General features: G+C 41.3%; 1 protein-coding gene across 2 annotated transcripts in view; it reads left to right on the top strand.

The window, feature by feature from the left end:
- The window catches only part of LSAMP (limbic system associated membrane protein), a 631,988-nt gene that overhangs the window by 577,060 nt on the left and 31,425 nt on the right, over positions 1-23,503 (top strand). For both annotated transcript variants that reach the window (XM_061193121.1, XM_061193122.1), the window contains exons 4-6: positions 10,795-10,929; positions 20,005-20,125; positions 20,617-20,765. In XM_061193121.1, coding sequence (XP_061049104.1) covers positions 10,795-10,929; positions 20,005-20,125; positions 20,617-20,765 — 405 coding nt within the window. The remainder of the gene's footprint in view (positions 1-10,794; positions 10,930-20,004; positions 20,126-20,616; positions 20,766-23,503) is intronic.

The raw sequence follows: 23,503 nt of genomic DNA, 5'->3' as shown, positions 1-23,503 counted from the left end.
CCTTCTTTTTGTCTATAGTTATCTTCTTCTGTTTATAAAGACCTCAGAAAATAAATGAACAGGTAAAGAAATGAAGTGTAAAAAAATAAGTAGTTTTATTCTTCATCTATATCCAGTTGTTTAGAAGAAATCTCCACTTGCATGTCCTTTAAGCATTCAAATTCAACATATGAAAACTCATTTTATGACCCACCTCCCCACCACATAAAAATATCACCCAGTCCACAAATCAGTCAAACCAAGAATTTCGGGGTCATCCCTTTCCCTCACTTGCCACTTTAATTAGAGTTCAGTATGTGAAAGTAGCGCCCACCCATCAGGCTAAGGCAGTCTTGTGGGCTTTCTTCATTTCAATCATTTAAACCACTGTGGTGGCCTTTTTCTCTCCCCTTGTTTTTATTTTTAAAAAAGTGGAGGAAACATCCTTACGCAGTGCTTTTTACATGAAGTGACTTGTCAAGTCAGAGACTGTGGCAGTAATCTGAAATGCAGTAAATTTAGCGACTCTCACTTGCATTGACAGCCTGTCATGCACTTGAAACATAAATAGCAGTGGAGACAAATTGCTGCTGTTTTCTTATTAAGCGTTGGCCCACTGGCCTCGTAACATAGCCTTCCAGGAGCGCCTGGGCTCAGCCTGGGAGGGCGAATGCTTTCCAGAGCGGGCGCAAGCTGCCTCCCGGTCTCTCCCACTCCACCTCTCCAGTGTACCCGCAACGCTGCAGCCAGGACCCTCACTCCCACTGCAATCCATCTGCTTCACAGAGAGGCTGAAAAACCCCAGCCAGGATTGACGGGTGCTGGTCCCCAGAGTGAATGTTGATGGGGTAATTCCTAATTCATACACTGTGGTGGAAAAGCAAGAAGCAAATTGCCAGACTCCTTACCTGCTTAAACTATTTTATCTCTTTTTTCTTTTTTTTTCCATTTTCATCTTATTCACTGGGTTTTTTTTTTTTATTTTTTAATTATTTTCTTAATTGAAATATAGTTGATTTACAATGTTATGTTAATTTCTGCTCTTCAGCAAAGTGTTTCAGTTATATATATATATACTATCATTTTTACATTCTTTTCCATTATGGTTTATCACAGGATATTGAATATAGTTCCCTGTGGTCTACAGTAGGACCTTGTTGTTTATCCATTCTACGTATAATAGTTTGCATCTGCTAATGCCAAACTCCCAGTCTATTGCTCCCCTCCCCTCCCTCCCCCTTGGCAACTGCAAGTCTGTTTTCTGTGTCTGTGAGTCTGTTAAACCATTTTCTTTTCTGGCCTACCCCGATCCCTACCCCCCACTTTTCTCTCCGTTACTTGTTTACTGAGTCTAAGCAAGAACAGTTCTCTAAACTGGATAGAAAGGTTCTTTCAGCAGTGAGCCTAGCTGAAGAAGTGAGGCTGAGATTTGGGGGTGAGCCCCACTAAGGTCACTGCAACATCAGGCCTGGGATGAAAGGACGGAGGGCCAGATGGGGTCATCACCTGCTTTGTTTTAATTACCTTTCAAAGGCTTCTCGGCAGCCACAAAATTATGCCCAGCAATCCTTGCACAGTGCAGTTGCCCTGCTGAGTTTAACACATTCACTTACAAAATGCCAATTGATTTATGTGACTCTTGAAAACAGCAACTGCTGCTCTCATCTCTCTTGATATTTAATCCTCAGCCATGGCAGAACCGCTAATGATAGGTCGTGGAAGACCCCTACAGTTCTGATGACAATGGTGGAAGATCTTGTTTGCTGCTGCCTCTGACCAGCAACTCTAATCTCTGCCCCGCCCCCTTCTTGGGAAATAGTCGAGAAAACAATCAACACCTGCAGGAATTTTTATGTCTATTTTATTCCAAAGGAGTCTACTAGGTATTTTGGGGGTTTTTTGTCCAGTTTTACCTCTTTGCCTCTTCTTCCCCTCATCCCAGAATAATAAAAAAGAAGACAGTGATTCCTTGCTTTATGACATGATGCTACATCATACAAATGTTCTGTAGTCCCTACTATGGTGGCTTGAATTACTACCAATGTATATATTCCACGTTTAATCTACATTTAGCCATAGTCTTTTGGCAGCTCCATATTTTTGAGTGCCTATGAAATGCACTCCCCGGGATATTTCAACCTGATACCAACCATGTCAAGAATGAAACTCATTATCTTCACTCCAAAATAAGCACTCTATCCTGATTTTCCAAATGGTGCAAACTGCATTCAAACCCAGGAAGTCACTAGCTTTCAACCTACATGCTGTATTTAGGATACATTTCTTTATACCCCAAAAAACTCAGGTGGACTACAAGAGACCCCAGGGCAGGTGAGGGTCCAAGGATGTGCACACATTCCCTTCTCCTGCTCTCATAGACATTGCCACTCTTTCCCACTGAGTCTGGGCTCTGCCTCAGCATCCTTCTCAACGTCATGCTCCAGGTAGCCACTGCCAATTAGTCAGGGTTGATGATGACTATTTGACAACCTTGAAGAACCATCTCCGCTTTCACAGCAGTTCACAGGGCAGCTTATTACAATACATGTTGGGACTCAGTGCCAAGAAACTGGCACCAAGAGTAAGTGGTGTTGATATACAAAGGACTTTAAACAAATAAAACTTCCATGGAATTCCATGCTTACACACCCTGTTTTCTCAAGAAAGGAAGTAAGGAAAGATGGAAGGAAGAAAGCTTAAAACAATTTTTTTTAAATTTTATTTATTTATTTATTTCATTTATTTATTTTTGGTTGCATTGGGTCTTCGTTGCTGTGTGCAGGCTTTCTCTAGTTGCGGTGAGCGGGGTCTACTCTTCATTATGGTGTGCGGGCTTCTCATTGCAGTGGCTTCTCTTGTTGCAGAGCACAGGCTCTAGGCGCGTGGGCTTCAGTAGTTGCAGCATGCAGGCTCAGTAGTTGCGGCACGTGGGTTCTACAGCACAGGCTCAGTAGTTGTGGTGCACGGGCTTAGTTGCTCCGCGGCCTGTGGGATCTTCCTGGACCAGGGATCGAACCCAGGTCCCCCACATTAGCAGTCGGATTCTTAACCACTGTGCCGCCAGGGAAGTCCCAAATTATTTTTTTTTATGTCATTTTAGGGCTTCCCTTGTGGCGCAGTGGTTAAGAATCCGCCTGCCAATGCAGGGGACACGGGTTCAAGCCCTGGTCCGGGAAGATCCCACATGCCGCGGAGCAACTAAGTCTGCGCCACAACTTCTGAGCCTGTGCTCTGGAGCTGGTGCTCCGCAACAAGGGAGGCCACCGCAATGAGAAGCCAGTGCACCGCAGCAAAGAGTAGCCCCCGCTCGCCTCAACTAGAGAAAAGCCCGGGTGCAGCAACAGAGACCCAGTGCAGCCAAAAATAAAAAATAAATAAATTTTTAAAAATAAATAAATAAATAAATTGCATTATACTCAGTACCTTATGGGAGCCAGAAGGCTCCACTGTGTCTTCACTAGAATGCAGAGATACTGAACATAGCAAATACAGAATCTTCACACCACTCCTCACACCCTAGCCTATGTCCTGCTGTCATATCACGCTGCTCATTTCTCCTGCATGGAGAACTCTATTTCAGGCAGGATAACCAGATTGCCACACCCTTTTACAATTTGCTGGCTCTGATTCTCTCCACTTGTGTTTTTCAACTTCCTGAAATTTCACTCCTCCCAGTAAGTCTTTCCTAATATAAGTGCATTCTACACTGTTCCTGTAGCTCCTTTGCTGTTTGTTGGCACACATGTGCAACCGTGATTTTATATGGCTTTTGGAGGGACCTCTATAAAAAAGTGAGTGAGTCTAAACTTTTAAATATCAACTTTTTTCTCATGTATTGCTTTATTTATTTCTCTTGATGAGGAAGTTAAGTAGACAAATCTTTAAAAAGCTGAAGGGTACCTTTTTTACTTTCTTTATCTGTAACTGAGCTACACTGTTTTGGAAATTCCCCAAGTGTCCCATTCTCAACCTCACATTTATATTCAGAAGGCAGAAATAGAGCAGATTCTGAGAGCTAAGAATTCAGCTAACTGGAATCTCTAATGATAAAAATAGTCATGCCTAGTTGGGAAAATGGGCTCCAAAAGTCAACAGACCTGGTTTAAACCTCTACTCTTCCTTAATATCATTATAAACTCAGGCAAGTTCCTTAAAGGTCCTCTCTAAACCTGGACTCCTCATCTTAATGGTATTGTGAATTAAATAAGATAATGTCTTGAGTCATTTAGCAAAGTACCTAGTGTGTGTTTATTAAGTGGTAGCTCCTTCCACCCTTCCTCTGCAAAATTTCTTGAGCACTCCAGCATCCAGCATCATGCTGTGCACTAGGGGTACAATGATGAGCAAAACCAGATGTGGTCCCTACAACGGAAGGTTAGCTGTCATCGATAGAGTTCCCCTTCAGAGAACTAAACATAGGGGATCTTGATTCCAAACCTAGCATCTACAAGGGCAGAACAGTTTCTCAAAACTGACACCAAGTAGGGGGTAATGGTTAAGTATGAGTACAATAACAAAATGCCATGGCCCAGGACTGAAAAGGATGTGTGGATGGCAGCTTCCGGTTGGATGCCGAGCTCAAACTATGTCAGCTAGCTGACTTTTCGTATGTGAAAGCAAAAACACCAACCGTAATGAATTGGATCTCTCTGGATGCCAGGACGTTCTTCATTTGGCCCATGTTCATTCATAGAGCCAAAGCCAGTTGTGAATCTTTCCTGGCATTGTGCTTGCCTCTGATTTCTGGGTACTAACTACACCCTTTGGAGCTACAGAAGGCATGGGGCCAATGTGCATAATCCACACCCTGTTGTGTCTTACTATTCAAATAGGGAACATTTCTACAGCAGAGTAACCAACCCCCTCCCTTCCATGTAGGCTTAAATATCTTAATAGTCAAATGCCTCTGTCTCTAGAGAATTCTCTATTCTTTCATTTCTATTCTTCTAACTCTTCCTTATAATCATCCTCATTGTGTCACTTCTCTCAGTTTTCTCCCCCTCATTCTCTTCGATACATTGCTCTCCCCTGTGTCTCCTTATTCTCCTGTGATTGCTGCTCTGACAACTGTGTCCACTGCCTACCCCTTCCTTCTTTCAATCATGGATTATTTACCACTCTTCACCCCTCCCTTGATGGGTGATGAGAGGTGGGGATGAGAAGCGGTTTCCACTTTTGGACAGAAAAGTTGTCAAACACTAAAGGGTCTCTCAGGTGGGATGTGACACCGAGAAACAAAAACTTCAAAGGATCTAGAGAGAGACGTGGCTGGAAATATAAACAGAACCACATCACAAGTAATTTTTCTAGATTTCTTGTGTTTCTTTCTCTCTTCCTTTTTTTAACATGTCTGTACAGAACGTGATGTGCAAAAAAAGTAGGGAAAGCAAAAACAGGAACAGGTGAGTATGTCCTTAGGATAAAAAAAAGAAAAAAAGAACGAAAACATGAAATGTACTGTAAGAACAGAAACTTGTTACGGTATTTGAAGTTAGCATAGGAAACTTCAAATGGCATCATTGATTTGCGATCCTTTTTTCTTTTATTTTTAGAGGTAGAAGTTCATAGCTGGCTTTTTCTCACCCTCTTCACCCGCCTTTCTGACCACAGGCTCACACAAACACACATATACATACATATATACCCTACAAGACAAGCGCCACTTCTTTGCTTTTCATACATCTGTATATGTGTTTGTATTTATAGCCAATGTGTTTACAGTCACTTATAAAATATTCAAATTTAGGTGAGTAAAGGGAATGTCAACCCTGTTTAAAACCCATGTTCCCTTCTGTAAAAGGATGATCTACAAAGACGTTATAAGACTCTTCTCAGAATAGCGGAGAAAAAAATGCTTCATCCATTTCCTAATATATAAGAACCCTTGGAATTCTACTTTAAAGTCATAAAACACTCAAATTTAACAAGTTTTCTAAATTTCATTTCCTGTATCTCAGATAAAGGAAAAGAAAGACAGATATCATAATGATTATTAAGGTAGCAGTCTTTTTTTTTTTAATTCCAAATAGGGTATTGGATGTCATACCCTGGAGAATTTTCAAGAATAAGCCTGCTGTGTTTAGTGAGCAAATATTTGGGTGTTAGTGAATTGACATGCTGTTTCCTAAAAGTTAGAGTGAATGGTTATATGTAAATAAGTAGCTGTTTGTATGTATGCGTGTAGTTGGGGGGAGGGGGTGGCAATGGGGAGAGAGAGAGGAAGAAGGCGAGAATGGGAGAAAGAGAGAGAGAGACGCGAAAGAAAGATATTTCATTTCAAATGGCTGCTTGCTTCCAGATGCCTAGTTAACCTTGGAAATCTAAATAAATCAACATCTTGGATGTGAAGTCTACAGGTTTCACCAAAACACGGTCCTCTGAAGGCACTGTACTCAGGAGGTGGCACCTGGCATACTTTAATTGGCGTTATTCCTGGCTGATTTGCCTCTACATCAGGGAACACAGAAGAGAACACTTTCCTCTTGCCACTAGCTCGAGGCCCTTCTTTCTGACTTATGAAGAAATATTAAAAGAACTAATATGTAGAACTTGAGGAAACAGTGGCTAAGAGGTGGTATGTTAATTAGGTGAAGAGTTTGAAACGTGCATACACTGAAGAGGATGAGAAATTATTTAGCCTGGTAGCTGAATATTGCCAGGAGACACAAAAGCACAGTAAGCAAAGGGAGATTTAAACTAAACACTAGATCCCAGAATAAATATAACACTCGGCGATGTGAGCAAGCTTGTGGAAACAGGTTGAGATGTTTAAAATACCAAAATATTGAAATTTGCATTTCAGGTAAACATTTAGACAACGGCAGAAAATAACAGATAGGAACAAGAGAAGGGCCCACGTTAGCCATACGGCTTTATGCCACCAGAGAATTTACCAACAGGTTGTCAGATTCTGGCCTAAGAGTCTTCTCTTGAGAGAGTATAGGGAGATGGTGACAGGACCACTGGGTTGAGAACAGCTAGTCAGAGGGAACTGAAAGAATGGAGAACAGGTGCCCTGATGTGGACAGATACATGGGGGCCAAGGGAGAGGAGCAAGAGGACCTGAATGCATTTTAAAATTCTGCGACTCAAGATTAACGTGGTGTATTCCATGCCTTGAAACAAGAAACTGCAGTTGATCAGATGAAAGGAATGGCATTGTGCGCATTTCCACCTGGGGCTCTGCTGGTGTCTGTACACCTTTTCCTGAAATAATAAATCTGCATAGCAGATACATTCTCAGGACATGGCCAGAGATGCCCCCCCCAGCATTTCCACAGCAGAGTACTCAGCACACCCATCCTGCCCCAGTAAAAGGGTATTTTGTTAGGATCATTAAAAGGGAGTGGATTTATACGCCAGCTTCTATTACAGAAAGAACAGAAGGTACAGAAAGTACCTTTCGATACTTGGTTCTCTTAAGCTAGAAGATGTGTTGAATCTGACTCTAGTTTTTGCTTGTGTTTCTTAATTCAGTTCAGCTAACTCAACAAACATTTGTTGAGTAATGAATCTGTGCCAAACCCTGTGCTGTGCACAGGGATATTGCAAGACACAGCCCCCGAGGAATTTATAGTCTGGTTCTTTGACTTTCTAGCAACACAAAAGTGTCCCTTTCCACTCAGATCACTGTGGATTAGTGAGAAATGCTCAGGTGAACCAGGAGAGATAATGTGTTGTGAGTAAAGTCTCCTGTGGGTGCAAGAAAAATAGTCTAGCTTCTTGGCACTTCTTGTGCCAGGATAAGAGTTTCAAATGAAGGGTCCAAGAGATAAAGGAAGAATGACAAGGGCCCAGAGGTATTGTTTAATATTTTAAATTTTTGTCAAGATTGTTGGATGAGGGAAGACCGTCTAGTTTCTTTTACCTATATTTGTTTTGCATCTTGAAACTCCCCTGCTTTAGTGAACCAACTGTGCACATTGTATGCTGGAGACAGACGTGGCCATCAGAGTGCAGGAGAGCTAGCATGGGAGAAACAAAAATGAACTTTCTGCCTTATGAGTGGGGCATTTAATGGAAAACTCCCCCTTCATCCCCACATAGTATTGGGGGAAATTCTTCCTAGAGACATGAGATTGAAAATTCATCCCACGAAGATTTGTTTTATTATCTGCTTATCAGGAAAAAATGAGACGATGAATGCCTACATTGGTATTCATGTAAGAATCCGAGGTCCCAAACCCAATAAATATTACTTTATTTTCTCTAGTTCATCTTAATGTCTACTCTCACAGGTGCCATCTTCCCAAATGGGTAGGGCCTTGGACGTTGCTAAGAATCATCATTCCCATGCCTGGAACTGGTTTATACCTCTCAGAAATTCAAAATGCAAGGTAGGGGTCCATCACCCAGCATTTCTAGGTATTTCATGGGAAGTGAAAAGAATTCAGTGTTATTAGCCATCTCTAAGAAGGCTATACTCCTTCTCCCTTTCTTCTACTAACCACGCTGTACCTACCTAGGAATAAAGTTGATGGATGCAGGAGCAAGGCAGGGCAGAAATCCTAAACCATTCTGAACTCATCTTTTACTCTTTTTTCATCATAATCCACCATTATTCTCAAAATCAATAATGCTGTCTTACTGTAAATCCAACCTTTGCACTCCAGATTTTTAACGAGCTTTATCCTATTTTGGCCTGCAGTTGTCAATGTTGCCATTTGTCTTCAGGGTATTTATATTTAACTAGAAGATTCTTAACATCACTTAGTTGGCATGACTGTCAGTTGATAGTTGCAAGTATGCTGGAAAGATCTTTTTTTCTCCTCCAAGTCCAAATTCTTTCCAGCTAACCCAGTAAAGCGGACTATTACCCTTTCTAAGATTTCTGTTTTCTTTCCTACCACATTCTACTTCTGTGGCATGAGTAGTTAGGTCTGACTACTCGCGTGAGTGTGGAGAAGAAAAAAGGTGAAAACACAGGCAGGAAATAAGATGGCCTATTATAAATAATATGCAGCTATACACTTACAGACAAATTCTAAAAACTTTTCAGTAGAAGCATGTTCTAGATAATGTGCAGGACTCCAAACCAAATAATTATAACTATTGCCTTTTTGTTTTTGGGATTTCAGAGTTTCCTCAAACTAGTGTTAGTGACAATTAACAGAAGACTTGAAGCTTGGAGTATTCCTGACAGTTGCGTTACAGAATGTTATCAAAGAGGCCCTAGGTTCTGTTGGGAGCCTAGGTAACAGGCTGAGCTGACATATTTAGGCAGTGAACTTGTCTCTGTGCTGGCTGGCTGTTACGTTGATTTGGCCATCAGGCAATTTCCAGAAAAGGAAAACAGCTTGTGGCATGCGAACAGAGCTATTAATTGCTACCATTTAGCGTAGGAGGACCAGGAGCAAGTTTTCTTCATGGTGGCAGGACTGTGTTATTTAGCACCCTTCCAGCTGCTCTGTCCTAACCCAACAGCAGTGGGGTTTGTAACTTGAGGGTGAGGGAAGTTGAATTTACCTGATGTCTATAGGCCTTTCTGGCCAAGCTCTTCCCTGTTCAGTCCCCTTTCCTCTTCACTTTCTCCTTCCCCTTTTTCTCCCCCCGACTCTCCACCTCCATGCCTCCATTTCCTCCCTCCCTCTCTCTCTCTCTCTCCAGAAATAAAGTCTTTTAATCAGGGGAATTAAACAAGCCTGCCTATCTTTACATTTCTTTATGAAAATGGAGACATTTTTGTGCAACTTTCTAAAAAGGGCCTCCAGACGCCTAATCCCAAGTGGTTAAGCCAATCATATTTAGCTCCCTAGCCCTCCACTCCCACGTGACAAAATGCGCCATCAGCAACACAGTCTCTTGGATCCGGTCCAAGGCCTGAAAGTCTCATTGATGATGTAGTTTGACACTGAACAAGGAAACCATGACTATAAGACAGGGACATGACCTTCGTGAACAGAATTCCACATAATCTGGGGGAGAAGAGTGACAGTTTCTCGAAGGGAAGCCACGTGTCCTAATAACAACTTTGGTTGAAAGAGTGCTTTGAAGCATGGTCTAATCGATGATTCAGCACTTCAATGGCTGCCCTTCTGAGCCCTTTACAACTTGCATGCCCCTCGCCGCGACTCCCACTTTGCTCTAAACCTTTAGCCAGTGACTGATGAGCGTGATGTATAAACACTCCAGCTTCTTTTTTTTTTTTTAATTTAATTAATTTATTTATTTATTTATGGCTGTGTTAGGTCTTCGTTTCTGTGCGAGGGCTTTCTCCAGTTGCGGCAAGTGGGGGCCACTCTTCATCACGGTGCGCGGGCCTCTCACTATTGCGGCCTCTCTTGTTGCGGAGCACAGGCTCCAGACGCGCAGGCTCAGTAATTGTGGCTCACGGGCCTAGTTGCTCCGCGGCATGTGGGATCTTCCCAGACCAGGGCTCGAACCCGTGTCCCCTGCATCGGCAGGCAGATTCTCAACCACTGCGCCACCAAGGAAGCCCAACACTCCAGCTTCTTGATTCTTGGTCAGCACAACTTCGAAGTGGGACCTGTGCTGTGCCCAGAGCTCCCCGAGGGATTGAGCTGAGTTGCCATCTGCGGGATGAGACCTGGTGTTGCACCCCAGCTTGGCTCCTTTCTCTGCCAGATCCCATTTTCCCACTCCCCTACCAGTTTTTCCTGAGAACATTTCCTTCCTTAATCATTTTCAAATGACTTTTTGTCTTGGAGTCTGCTTCTATAGAACCTGACCTCAGACAAAGAACATTGTCAAATTATTGAAAAGCCATGTGGATTTATTGCTTCTAAAAAGAAAAAAAGAGGTGATCTCCTGCATATTTTAAACTTAAAAAAAATCATGCAAACCTCTGTTTTACAGGAAGAGAATTTGAAGGAGAAGAAGAATATCTGGAGATCCTCGGCATCACCAGGGAGCAGTCAGGCAAATATGAGTGCAAAGCTGCCAACGAGGTCTCCTCGGCGGATGTCAAACAAGTCAAGGTCACTGTGAACTGTGAGTATGGCAGAGGCCAGCAGGTGCCATGTGCCCAGGGCCCACCTCCACCTCCAGCGAGCTCTAAAGAGCCTATATCAAAAGAACATGGCATTTCAAGCAGATGCTCCTCTAGTCAGGGATGCACATTTGTACATTGGACATATCCAAGGGCAGGACTTGGCCTTTGAATTTGATAAATCAACTGTACCAACTCTAAATATAACCCATAATGCATTTAACAATACACTCTGTCTTTTACTTAGACTACAGAATTAGGAAAACATGATCAGACACCACTAGCACTTTAGGCAATCAGTCTTCTAGTCTTTGTGGAGACCAAGGTCATATCACTTTGGAAAAAACAACAATTCATAACTGCCTTAACTGGAATTTCCACCTTAATGTATTGTTTGTCAGAAGAGAATAATTCAAGACCATATTTTATCCTCTGCTATTGAACTAATTGGCCTTGGGAACAAATTTAAGCCACTGTGGTCAGATACCACGTGTCCCCGGTGGCTACAAGGGATACCTGATAAGTTAATATTGGTTATCTATTTGTCCCAAAGTATGGGCATTAGAAAGGAAGATTTCACTAAGATACATAGGTAAGTGGGCAAACTTTGAACTTCTCAGATGAAAGTATCCTTAGATGTAGTTCAAAAGGATGGGGGGCGGGGGTGGATCCATATGATGTGTGTCACCCAGCAAAGGAATAAAGAGAATTCATTTACCCTGTTGAGTGAGGAGTGACTGTCCGCATCATTCAAATTCAAGTTCCACATCACATAATTGTGGCTAGTGACGGGGATAAAAGGATGTCCTGACAGTTCTTCCTTCCTGTGTGTTTAACACAAATACACACACAAATACATACTCCACACACATACACACGCATGCACATATAACATACATGCACACATGCACAAAGGCGCACAGACACACATGCACATACATCTTAACCCATATTTGAAAATATGCTTTGGATGGTGGTAAGTTACTTTCCGTTATCTTAAGCCTTCCATGCAGTTACACTGTGTGCCAGTGATACTGTATAAAGTCCCCAGCAAGGTAGATATAATTGACTCCACTTTAAAGTTTGAAACACTAGAGCCCTAGGAGGTATAATTGCTTTTCCAAAGTGACACAGAAAGCAAGAGTAAGAAAAGGGATGCAGACTCCAGCCTGTTTGATTCTAAAGCCCGTGCCCTCAGGAGAAAGAGAAAGAGAAGTTTTCAATTCTTAGTACCTACTATGTGCAGCACTGATTAAGGGATTTACATTTGTCATTTAATCCTCACAGTAAACTCATGAGATCATCTTTAGTCTGACTTTAAAAATTTGGAAACTGAGGCACAAAGAGCTGAGGAAACTTGCCTTAAGTGACCCGGTCAATGCTGGACTGCACTATTTCCTGTGGCCTTGCTCCAGCCTGGCAGCCTTCTGAAACGGAAAGCGAAATCCCCTTCACACCCGACCTAGAAGAATCTAACGATAGGATTCTGCTGTAGCATTTATGGCACTCATTTCCAAGAACAAGGGGATGCATTTGATGAGATCCGAAGTGCTTTTATCCTGAAGTGCGATTTTTTAAGTAATAGAGTTTTGAAATGCCAGTATTACTATTCTTTTCCAGTTCTGGGTGTGTTTCAAAGACACGTTAATGATCCCAGTGTTATAAAATGCTTTAGGACCTTTTTTTCACATGAAAGGCAATTTCTCTCGGTGTTTATGTAAGTTTATAATTAGGTTAGTTAGCTTTTTTTATGTATACACAGCCATGCCATCATCTACCACCTCTTCTCTGACTTTCGGAGTTAAGATTTTATTTTCTCTTAATCGACCTTAATCTTCATTAGATTTCTGAAAATCCAATCATGGAGTACATAGAAAATATTCATGCTTCCATTGTGTGAAACATCAAGGCGGTCTGTGTTGCAGATGGTTCCCAAGATCAAAGCCAGCCGCCTGGGTCCTATTATTATAAGCACAATTATTCTGACATTGCTCCTTCTTGACTGTCCCCAAAGTGTAACTTAGAACAGAAGAAAATACTGATAATTTTCAAGAAAAGCCTTTTATAAAAATGTGAGCTTTTCCTAGCGATGAGTGAACCACAGAAGAATATGGACAGAGACTCAAGATTCTAAAACGACATGTCATAACAAATTACATAGAAAACTATAATGAGCTTAGTCAGCCAATCTGTCCTAACCAGCAGCATCTAGCACATATCTGACCTTGTAAAAATTGCTCAGTAAATGTTTACTGAATGAATAGGTGAAAAACTAACAGATAAACTCTGCTCTTGTAACATTTCTCCAAACTTTGCAGATTGATATATGCCACAAATCAGGAAGCATGTTCTAAATCAATGTCCTTTGGAATCACCTTTTTATCAACACTTCATAAGCTTTGTTTCTATTATATTAAAACAACTAGCCATTGCACCTGTTGTCCTATTCAAACAATTCACCCTACTTAAATGTAGTTGTATTAAGTAGATGAAGTCTCCAAGATTAAATTATAGAACAAGGTCTGGCTAGCAAAGCTCATGCAAACTGAGAAATTTCCAGTTTGTCACTTCATATAAGCCTGCCTACTATGAAAATGCCCTATTATCTAAGCTGATTCCTCTTCCTTTTCAAGACACAGGGTTTGGAATTAGGTCAGGGGATCAGGATGGCTAAGATAATTAATGGCTGAATAGATTACCATAATGGAACAGATCCACAATACCACTAAAAAAAAAAAAAAAGATCCCAGTGCTGGTAATTTTCTCCTGCTAACATCTCATTGATTCATTTACTCATTTGCCAACAGATATTTGTCCCGGGGCATTGAGAAGCTATAGAGCAGTAAACAAGAGAGACAGAACAGTTCTTCCTGTTTAGCTCACAAGCTGGATTCTACAGTCTCTCCTTTTTATTTCTCTTGGGTAATCCTTCTCCACAGTTTGTCTACAGCACTGTGCACAGCTATTTGACATGAAAAATCTATTTTCTAAGTGGTAGGATGTCCTGGAGCTTACAGAAGCTAAATTATTGACCCGAAATCTCTTCAACTAAATAAGCTTAGTCAAATTTTGTACAATAGGCAGGACTTCTGTTTTCTTGTATCTTACAGGATAGTTGCTAATTTCTTCCAGATTCCAGCCCTAGGGACAAGTGTCCTTTTATTTACAGGTTCTAGGTGTAATCCCTCAATTTCAGTTCTCACAGTGCATTAAAAGTAGCTACTTCTGGATTTGTCTCATTCTAGTGCCCAGTATCCCAAGAATAATGTCTAGTGCATAGTAAGTGCTCAGTTAGTGAGGACTTAATTTTATTTGGACTCTTCTTATACTGGACACTTTTCCTATTCCTGGAGAAATTCTTCTCAAAAGCTGCCCCCAGCTCTCAAGCCTGCCCCCAAACCCCACTGACCAGCTAATATTCCTGCCTTCAGCTTTCCCACAGCTGTCTCTCCAACTAGGTTCACATTGTCACGCTTTATTACTTTTTTATCCTCTTCTCATCTCCCTTTCAACTCAGCTCTGCCTCCACCCTGGTGTCCAGAGCTAACCAATCCAACATATATGCTGGGGGACATGGGACTCTGGCATTTCTAAAGCTTGCCCTTACATTTGATAGCCATTTATTTAGAGGAAGCAGAGGTTACCTACCATAGATTCCATAGTTGGGACTGGAAACATCCGTCGTCTCCAGATAATATAACTGTATTTTAACTGGACTCTTCAATACTTTGATTCCAAAATCACCTAAAATCACCTTGAGGAAAATAACGGCTCAGTATGGAACCAAACTGGCTACGTTCTCTTAACTATTCATGACTATACCTCTCCATTCTCCATGCCAACCTTTAGTTTACTCTTACATCTTTATTGATGATATCAATAAAGACACATGCTAATGTTTATGAATCTATTATGGGATCATCAGAGGAACTATTCAATAAGAATCCAGAGTACTGCGATTTGCTACTATAACTTTGCAATGTGTACAAGAACCATCATTTTCTGAGTATCTCCAGAGTACCAAGACTCTATTAGAAATTTTGTATGATTCACCGTAATCATCACACCAACAGTGGCCAACCAAGGAAAGAGGCATATGGGGCCCGGCCTGCCCCAGTAGGAGGAGTATTTACTTTATCACTTACATTGTTTGGTATGTTTGGTTTAGTATTGCTGGTACATGGTGATTTTTTTTAAAAAGACAACTTTTAGTTAGTTTTATTATTGTTTTTAAATTCTCTGGATGTAATGCCTTTCTTATTGCCTGTGTTCTCTGCCTCCACCCCATCGGTCCACCATCACACACTAACCCAGGAGATAATCAAATCATCTCCGTGCAGAGGACAAAAACAAAGCTCAGAGAATGTAAGCATTCTCTGCCACAAAATCAAAGAACCTGTGAGTGGTAGAGTTGAAACTCTGCCCAGGTCTAATTCCAAAGCCCTCTTTCCTTCCAAGATACCATGTGAGTAATAGTAATAAAAATAATAAATGTAATCACTTCAGGTGTTAAATGTGCTCTGATATATGAGATTTCATTTGATCTTTACATCAAACCTGTGAGACAGGTAAACAGGCCTTATCACCTACATTCAAAGGTGAGGGACTCCAAGAAGTTAACATGTCGCCTTCAAGAGGTGACAACCTAAGTTGCACAGGCAGAAATTGAGCCCACATCTCCTGATTTCTAATGTGGATTCATATCCACTATGCCAGTGCATGTTGTGCCATTTTGGGTACCTTTTAATAGCAGAAATACGTAACATTTGCCTTTTAAGCTACCAGCATACTCCCCTAAATGTTGTTTTTCCTTATTAGGAATTAATTTCTCTCTAAAGGAACTCACTCAAATGGAAACACAGGGAGATTCAGAGCATGGGCTTCAGAACATGGGTTCCAATATAGACTCCGTCAAATGTTGGCTATGTGAATTTGCACAATTTACTAACCCTCTGCAAATCTGTCTTCTCATTCATAATATGGGGTTAATAATCCTTGCTTCCTAGGGCTACCGTTTGGATGAAAAGAATAAATAAAGCCTAGTAGAGTGCTGACACATGGTAAATGTCTATATATTGAATCTTTTATTAAGAATTTTTTCCTTTATACTATTATTCCAAATATTAGGAAGATTAAATGAATGATATTCTGTTTGCTAGGCCACTGTCATTGTTATCCTATTCATTCTAATTGAAAGAGTCTTATTATTGGTGATATAAGAAGAAAGCCCTTAATATTTTCAGAACCCAGAATTTTAAAGTAATAAGAACTAGAAGGGTCCTCTGACAATTGTAAGCTATTGCAAAGTCACATAAAGAATAACAATGGACCTCTGTGCAGCATTTTTATTAAGCCACATTTTAATTATAACCATATTTTGAGCAAGGACATCTATTATTTTAACTCTACTAGGCATGCCACAATACGATTTGTAATAAATTTTCTTAGCCTCACCTATGCAGAATTCATTACAAATGCACTTTGAAATGTTCATTCCAATAAGCTGTGGAACAGACCTGCACCACTGTGTCATTTGAGAATACTGGAAATAACGAACTCTTCATACATTTATCATTATCTGTGACTATACCTTGGTAGGAGAAACTTTCCAGATTTTCAAGGAGAGGAGCAAGTGTTTGGCCTTTGTAATTGACCAGTGTCATCCTGCCCCAAGATCAATGCATTTAAAAGTGTTCAACCCTGGTTCACTGTCATCCTTCCCATGCTGTCATCTCTGAGGTGCTAATAAATAGTACTACTTAGCTATTCAGGTTCTGAACAAAATGAGAAATAAGTAAAGGAGACATACATGAGGCCCAGTTGCCCCCATTCTTAGAAATCAAGATGGTTAGAGGCAGCAGCTTAGTGTGGCCAACCTACCTTCCCAATCATGGCAGCCCTGGACTGGGGTAGGCCTGCCCACATGAGAGCAGGAAGGAAAGAGCCAACGTAAGACATCAGTGTGGAGAAGCAGAGGAGAACCTCTGCTCCCCGCCAGAAGTTTGGTCCCAGGAGGAAGGAAGGGGAGAGATGAAGCAAACAAATCGAGTTGGCTCTTCCCTAATTTTTCAGTTAGAAAAATCACCCCCTGGGTTCCAGAGCAAGGAGGTTTAATAAATAAGCTCCCACCACATAGAAGGAAACATCTAGAGTGAGGAAGAACTTGCCCATAAAACTGTACAGCTGGGACTTGTGTTCCTGGTCCCATGGTGGAAGGGCTAGAAGACCTCCACCATGGATTATTATGTTGAGGTGCCCCAACTACGAACCCCAGAGGTGGAGGTGATGGAAAATGTGGAGTCTGGCCCAGATTGGACCTGGTTTAGCAAAGTGATAGTTATCATTAAGGATTTGTCAGTCTTAAGCATGCGGCTCCAGAAACTCACAAACACCGTTTAAAACTCATTTTACGAATTGAACAAACCAACTGAATCACAAGCAAGATCATCTCTCTGGCCAACATGCCACAGAATGTAGAGTCACTGGCAGTTTAAGAGCCTAGACTAATACAGTGAAGAGGTGAAGATGGGAAACTAACATTTATTCAGTGGATGGCATCACTTAGATGCCCACGCTGGAAACATGGGTGTTATCCTTGACACTCCTCCTCCTTTCCCTCACTGTTCTCATCTAATCTTGTCGATTCTGAGGCTCATATCTCTCAATCTCAAATCTGTTCATTCCCTTCCAGCCCCTTTATCAAAGACCTAGTGCACGCTATCTCTGGGTTCCTTCAGCAGTCTCCAAATGGACCTCCCTGACTCTGATTCCAGCATTTTATAGATGAGGAAATTGAGACAGTGTGACTCTAGACAAAGTACTGAGCTCTCTAATGATGAAGGATAGTGAAGGACATAGACTGGATTTGAGCTCAGGTCTATCAAACTTTAAATCCAAGTTCCTAACCTCTACTCCATACCCCATCTCTATACAAATATCTCGCCCATACACACCACTACCACTAATCATTGCATTAACCATTGAACTAATGTGCTCTAACGATCTATATAACCAATCATAGAATGAAGGAATTTTAAGTGGAAACTTGGTGATCATTTTAAGCTAGCTTCTTCTTTTAAAGGATGAGAAAGAAAAAGCTCAAACTGGTACAGACACTTGTCCAGGCCACAATTCTTGTTAATAGTCAAAATCAGACCTAGAGTGTGCTGTTTCTGACTTCTAATCCTGACTCCCAACCCATGTATTAGATAAATGAGTTACAATTTTGAATTTAGCAATTTAAGGGTTAAGGGCTAAAGGAGTTATGAGTATAAAAATACACTTGGCTCCTAATGCTACCAACTGCCCATTTGTGAAGAATGGGGCATTTTGACTAGAATTGGTTTGGTGTGGGTTTTTTTTGCGGGGGGTGGCCACGCAGTGAGGCATGCGGGATCTTACTTCCCTGACCAGGGAATGAACTCGTGCCCCCTGCAGTGGAAGCACGGAGTCTTAACCACTGAACTGCCAGGGAAGTCCCCTAGAATTGGTATTTTTTTAAGTTGGAAGGGATGCTATATAGATTGTTAATGTGTGGTTCCTTCATTTTATAGATAATAAAACCAAGGCTCAGAAAGATAAAGTGTGTGATGGGACGTCCACACAACCAAACAGAAACTAAATTCCAGCGCTCCTAGTTTCCAGTCGAGGGTTCTTTCCACTCATCTTGTTGCCTTTTTCTGTCTAAACAAAAATGAGCAGCTAAGTCTAAAGCAAAACAACCGCCCACCCTGGCACATGTTTACACATGGGCTGGCGGTGCTATCCAAATGTGCTCTAACTCCTCTTCTCTGTGACAATGATTTAAAGGTGTCCAAGCTGCTGTGAAAATGAAGTGGGGGAGAGAATTGCAGACTAACCTGAGGATGATTTTGTACATCCTTTTTAACTAAGAGGATCCAGGTCTTCTACAGGTAGAAAACTTGGAAAATAGCTTCTGAATATGAAGACAAAAACCCGAAAATAAGTGAGCTGAACCAGGTGCTGAAGAGCAGAGATGTCAATGAATTTTGTATATTAGAGTTCACTTCACTAATTTACCTAAATAAGCTTTTTCCTTTATAAAATATAAACAGATGGTTTGGGTCTATTTTGTCCATGTACACACAGCCAAGTTGCTGTTTTCTGGCAAATCACCTTTGGACAGAAGTCTTTTTCTCCTTGAGGGTCCATAACCTGCACAAACACAGCATCATCAAGCCAAGAGCTCAAGTTTACCATCGTCGCTCAGTCCTGTGGACCCGTAAACACTTGTTCCACTTTCCATGGGATTGTTTGAAAGAATCATGGCAAATTAGAATGTGTTTCTGAGCTCATTTCAAGCCCATTACAGTTTTATAGACTCAGTCCTAAGCAGAAAAAAATCAAGTGCACAACTGCCAGAGAGAACAGAAGACTGGTACCCCAGGAAGGTGTTTATGCACCACGAGAGACTTCAAACTGCACCCTCACACATAAAAGCAAAATTGACCTGGGTCATGGCAGTAAGGGAACACAGAGGAGGGAAAAAAGTATAGCAATCATCTGACATTAGTTTGTTTGTTTTCCTGCATTCCTGCAACAATATCCGGCTAAGCCTGGGCTGAGAGGACTTTAGTGCTCTATTATTTTCATCAGATTTCTTACTGCCATCTCCAAAGGTAACAATAATAATAATAATAACGATGACGGAGAAAAAGAAAAATGCTCAAATTATACACTTAAAATCCCAAGTCCTTTAGTATTACCACTCAATTTATGAAAAGCAGTAAAGCTATGCAAGCATTATAACCTATGATTGGAATACGGATGGTCTATTGGAAGAGGGAAAAAGATATCCTAGATTTCATTTCCATAAAGCCCCGCTAAGTGTCCCGTTTAAGAAAACCAAGTCTACGGTTTCATTATCTCTTATTTCTATTTAGCTTTCTAGTGATCCGTCCCGTTCAGCGGATCACATAATTCATGTAAATGGAGCTTTAAGACCATTCCCGTCCTGCCTCTCTGCAATCAAATTGTGCTTTCTAATTCCTTCTTGTGTGGAAATTCTGGAGCACCATCCAAAGTTCATGTAAACTGTGTGTCTGTCCTTCCTACAGATCCTCCCACTATCACGGAATCCAAGAGCAACGAAGCCACCACCGGGCGAAAAGCTTCTCTCAAATGTGAGGCCTCGGCAGTGCCTGCACCTGACTTTGAGTGGTACCGGGATGACACCAGGTATGTGCCAAACCTGCTGCACCTCCACTGCTCCGCCAGGTCTCCCCTGCTCAACAAGGGAAACCAGAAGCCCTAATGACAAAGCCAAGCCCGGCTGTAATTATGTAGGCCTATCTGATGAGACTGTTTATTTTCCAAGGTTTCATACCAAGTGCTCTGGGGCTGTAGCTCTTAAACTGAACCCCAAAGCACTCAGGTTACGTGCATAGGGTGAGGCAGGTTGTTCGGGGGTAGTGTCCACCTGCGTGCCTTTCTCTCCTAGAGCAGAAACCAAAGCCTAATGAAACTCATCCATTCCCGAGTCTTCTCCATCAATGGACTTTGGCTCTGATACTATGGGTTTGCACGATTAAAATGAGGAATTGAGCAGGAACAACAAGCTCTACCTACTTCCTTTCTCTCCTTTTTCTCCAATATAATGATGACAAAGAAATTACTATACCAAATCTTCATCAGTGTTTCTCTTCACTCTTCTGTCTTTGAACCCTTAGGATAAACAGTGCCAATGGCCTTGAGATTAAGAGCACGGAGGGCCAGTCCTCCCTGACTGTGACCAACGTCACTGAGGAGCACTATGGCAACTACACCTGTGTGGCTGCCAACAATCTGGGGGTCACCAACGCCAGCCTCGTACTTTTCAGTAAGTATGCCAGAGCAGGGAGCTGCCTGGGAGACCAAGTTGATGGAGTTCTCCTGTGGAAAACTCGAAAATCATTCCCGTATCTTTTAAAGGTAAACTTAAACAAAAATCAGTGTATAGCCACTGAAACAAAAACACAGGTTCGCAATCCCTCTGCATAAAATGAGATTTACAAGTGAATACCTCTCCTCTCTATTCCCTGGTGTACTTTTGATAACTGCCTTGTTTTTTTGTTTGTTTTTTTAGTTTAGTTGTTTTTTTTTTTCCTGGTTGGTTAAACTGTAAGAATATTCAGAGAAAAAAAATCTCTTTGGTGATGGTCTCTTTAAGGAGCAGAGATGGTGTAAGATCGTGGAAAGTGGATGGCACTTAAAAAATGGCAGTGATGGGAGTGATTGAGGGAGAAATATTCAGTGAGGATGGATAAGGTGCTGGGAGAAGGGAGAGGCTGTAAAAAGAAAGTGTATTTTTAACAACACAAGAGGAAGAGTAGAATGAATGATTAAAACATAATATAAAATCTAAGGGAGGAAAAACGTTGCAGAAAGCTTTCCATATGACAGCAGGAAACATTACTTGTCTGATATATTTTTGGAGGAGAGATGGCATGGTGAGAGAGAGGAGCAAAGCTTCTTCTTCTGAAGACCAAAGAAGGTCCTCAAGGCAGACTAAGGAAGGACAAGTGATTTTAAGTTATTGGTATTAATAAGAAAGCCCACCTTAGAGCCTTTCCCTTGAGCAGCATGTTGTAGTCAGATATCTGACCCCCTGCCTTGTTGGTCCGCCAGCTATGAGCACAAAATCAAATGCCTCCTGAGAAACAGAAGTACGATGGGTGAGATCAGGGGAAATGATGACACTTAGAATAGGAAAATGTTTATCAGAATAAGTAAAACAAACAAAAGTGTTAGCACATGCTGGGCTAGACAGTTCATTTGGGCTAAAAGAGAAAGTCCAACAAATTTATTATTATTTTGAAATAATAAGCCACTAGGAATTTGGTTTTTTTTGTTGTTTTTCTGCACAGGCTAAATTGGAAAATTTAGAAATACTATGACAAGGATAAATGTCTCCATCTTGCTTTATTCAGTTTAGATGAGCCTTCAAGAGAAAAGTTTTTAGGAGAAAAATCAATTTAAGTGATAGTTCCCTCGAAACGTAGTATTAAAGCCATTTTACAACTGCTCAAGATCCAACTCCACTTTTATTAAAAAAAAAAACACCACAAACTATTCTAAATTTGGCCTTCAGTTTCTCATTCATAACTCCCGTTGACTTCAGTCTGTAAGTGTGATGGGATACAGCTATGCTACAGATGCTGCATCAATATGAAGTTTAAAATTCACATCCCTGTTTACTTGTCTCCAAAGACCAAACATCAGTGTTCTTTACTTAAGCTAGAGACGTCGATATCTCAAAACACTTGAGAAGATATTTATTAAGAAATGTACTTACCTGTTTCATTCCTGATGTTAGGGATTCCATAAATAGGGGGAAAATAGCCTCAACTATGAATTTGAGATTCCGACAAATCTAAGGTGAGCTGATTAAGTAGAACAACATACACTTAACAAGAGGTTTTGTAGGGTTTGGAAAAGAGAAAATGGGATAATTGGATTAGTTAGAGAAAGTGAGCAACTATAAATTTACATAAAAGTATGCAAATTTTCTTTTCTTGTTATCCCACCCAGAAAAAGGACTGTGCTAATGATATTTTTCAAATAATAAATACAATGATAGCTATAGACGGAGAGAGAAGATGGGGAAGAAGGATAGAAGGATGGGATAGGCTCTATGATAGCCTATTTTTCACAGGTATGAAAGAAAGAAAGAGACAGAGAGGGAGAGAGAGAGAGAGAGAGAAAGGGAGGAAGAGGGGAAAAGGAAATATTTGAGGAGAAGAGGAAGAGCATGGGCTAGGTCAAGGATAATGGAGATACTGCTGGTCTGCTGGTGGTGATGAAAGGTCATCTCAAGCCCTGAAATACCATGGTCCTATTCACAAAAGTCCACTTAAAGTACTCAAGCCAGTAAGATTAAGAAATGTCAAGAATCTTATAGGACTTCTGTTTGTAAACTAAGAATCAAGAAATTGGGCAAGTATATCATGGTCATATTGCCCTTGATGATTTCATAGAAGTTACCCTCATTATACCTCTGAGAAGAGTACAGAGCCATGATTAATGATGTGCTACTTCGGTGGGCCCTCTTCGAGGCAGCCCGCACTGGCACCAGCTCTGCACACCGCAGCAGGCAGAGGAGAGGAAGCACATGCCTCAGCGTTCGGCTTAGAATTGATTTCCCACCTGATGGGAAAGTTAGGAGGTGTAATACCTACAGAAGAATAGAACACAAAAGGTCACTGGGCTTTGAGGGGAAAAGAAGCTATTAAAATTGTCAAACATTAGTGAATCTACTGTCCTATTTCTTCGACATTTTAAGGAGGAAGCTCTGCTCCTTGTGTAACAGGAATGGCAATTCCACCACAACTGCCTTGCCACCATGATTTGGGTTTGGGAGATGTGTTGTTACAGCCTTCATAGCTGGATCTTTAAGAATAAGGCTCTATGGTAACCAATTTACACAGGTAAAAGGTGGGGAGGAGAGCACGCGCAGGGGAGAGGAAGAGAAGAAAATGAAAAAAAAAAGAAAAAGAAAGTACGTGTGTGAACAGATTGCCCATCACTTAGATTCAAAGTAGATGGGTTTATTGGGAGGAAGGAAGACACTGCTGGTGG

The sequence above is a fragment of the Eubalaena glacialis genome, chromosome 6 (genome assembly GCF_028564815.1).
Source record: "Eubalaena glacialis isolate mEubGla1 chromosome 6, mEubGla1.1.hap2.+ XY, whole genome shotgun sequence".
NCBI lineage: Eukaryota > Metazoa > Chordata > Mammalia > Artiodactyla > Balaenidae > Eubalaena > Eubalaena glacialis.
This window is presented reverse-complemented; position numbering and strand designations above follow the sequence as displayed.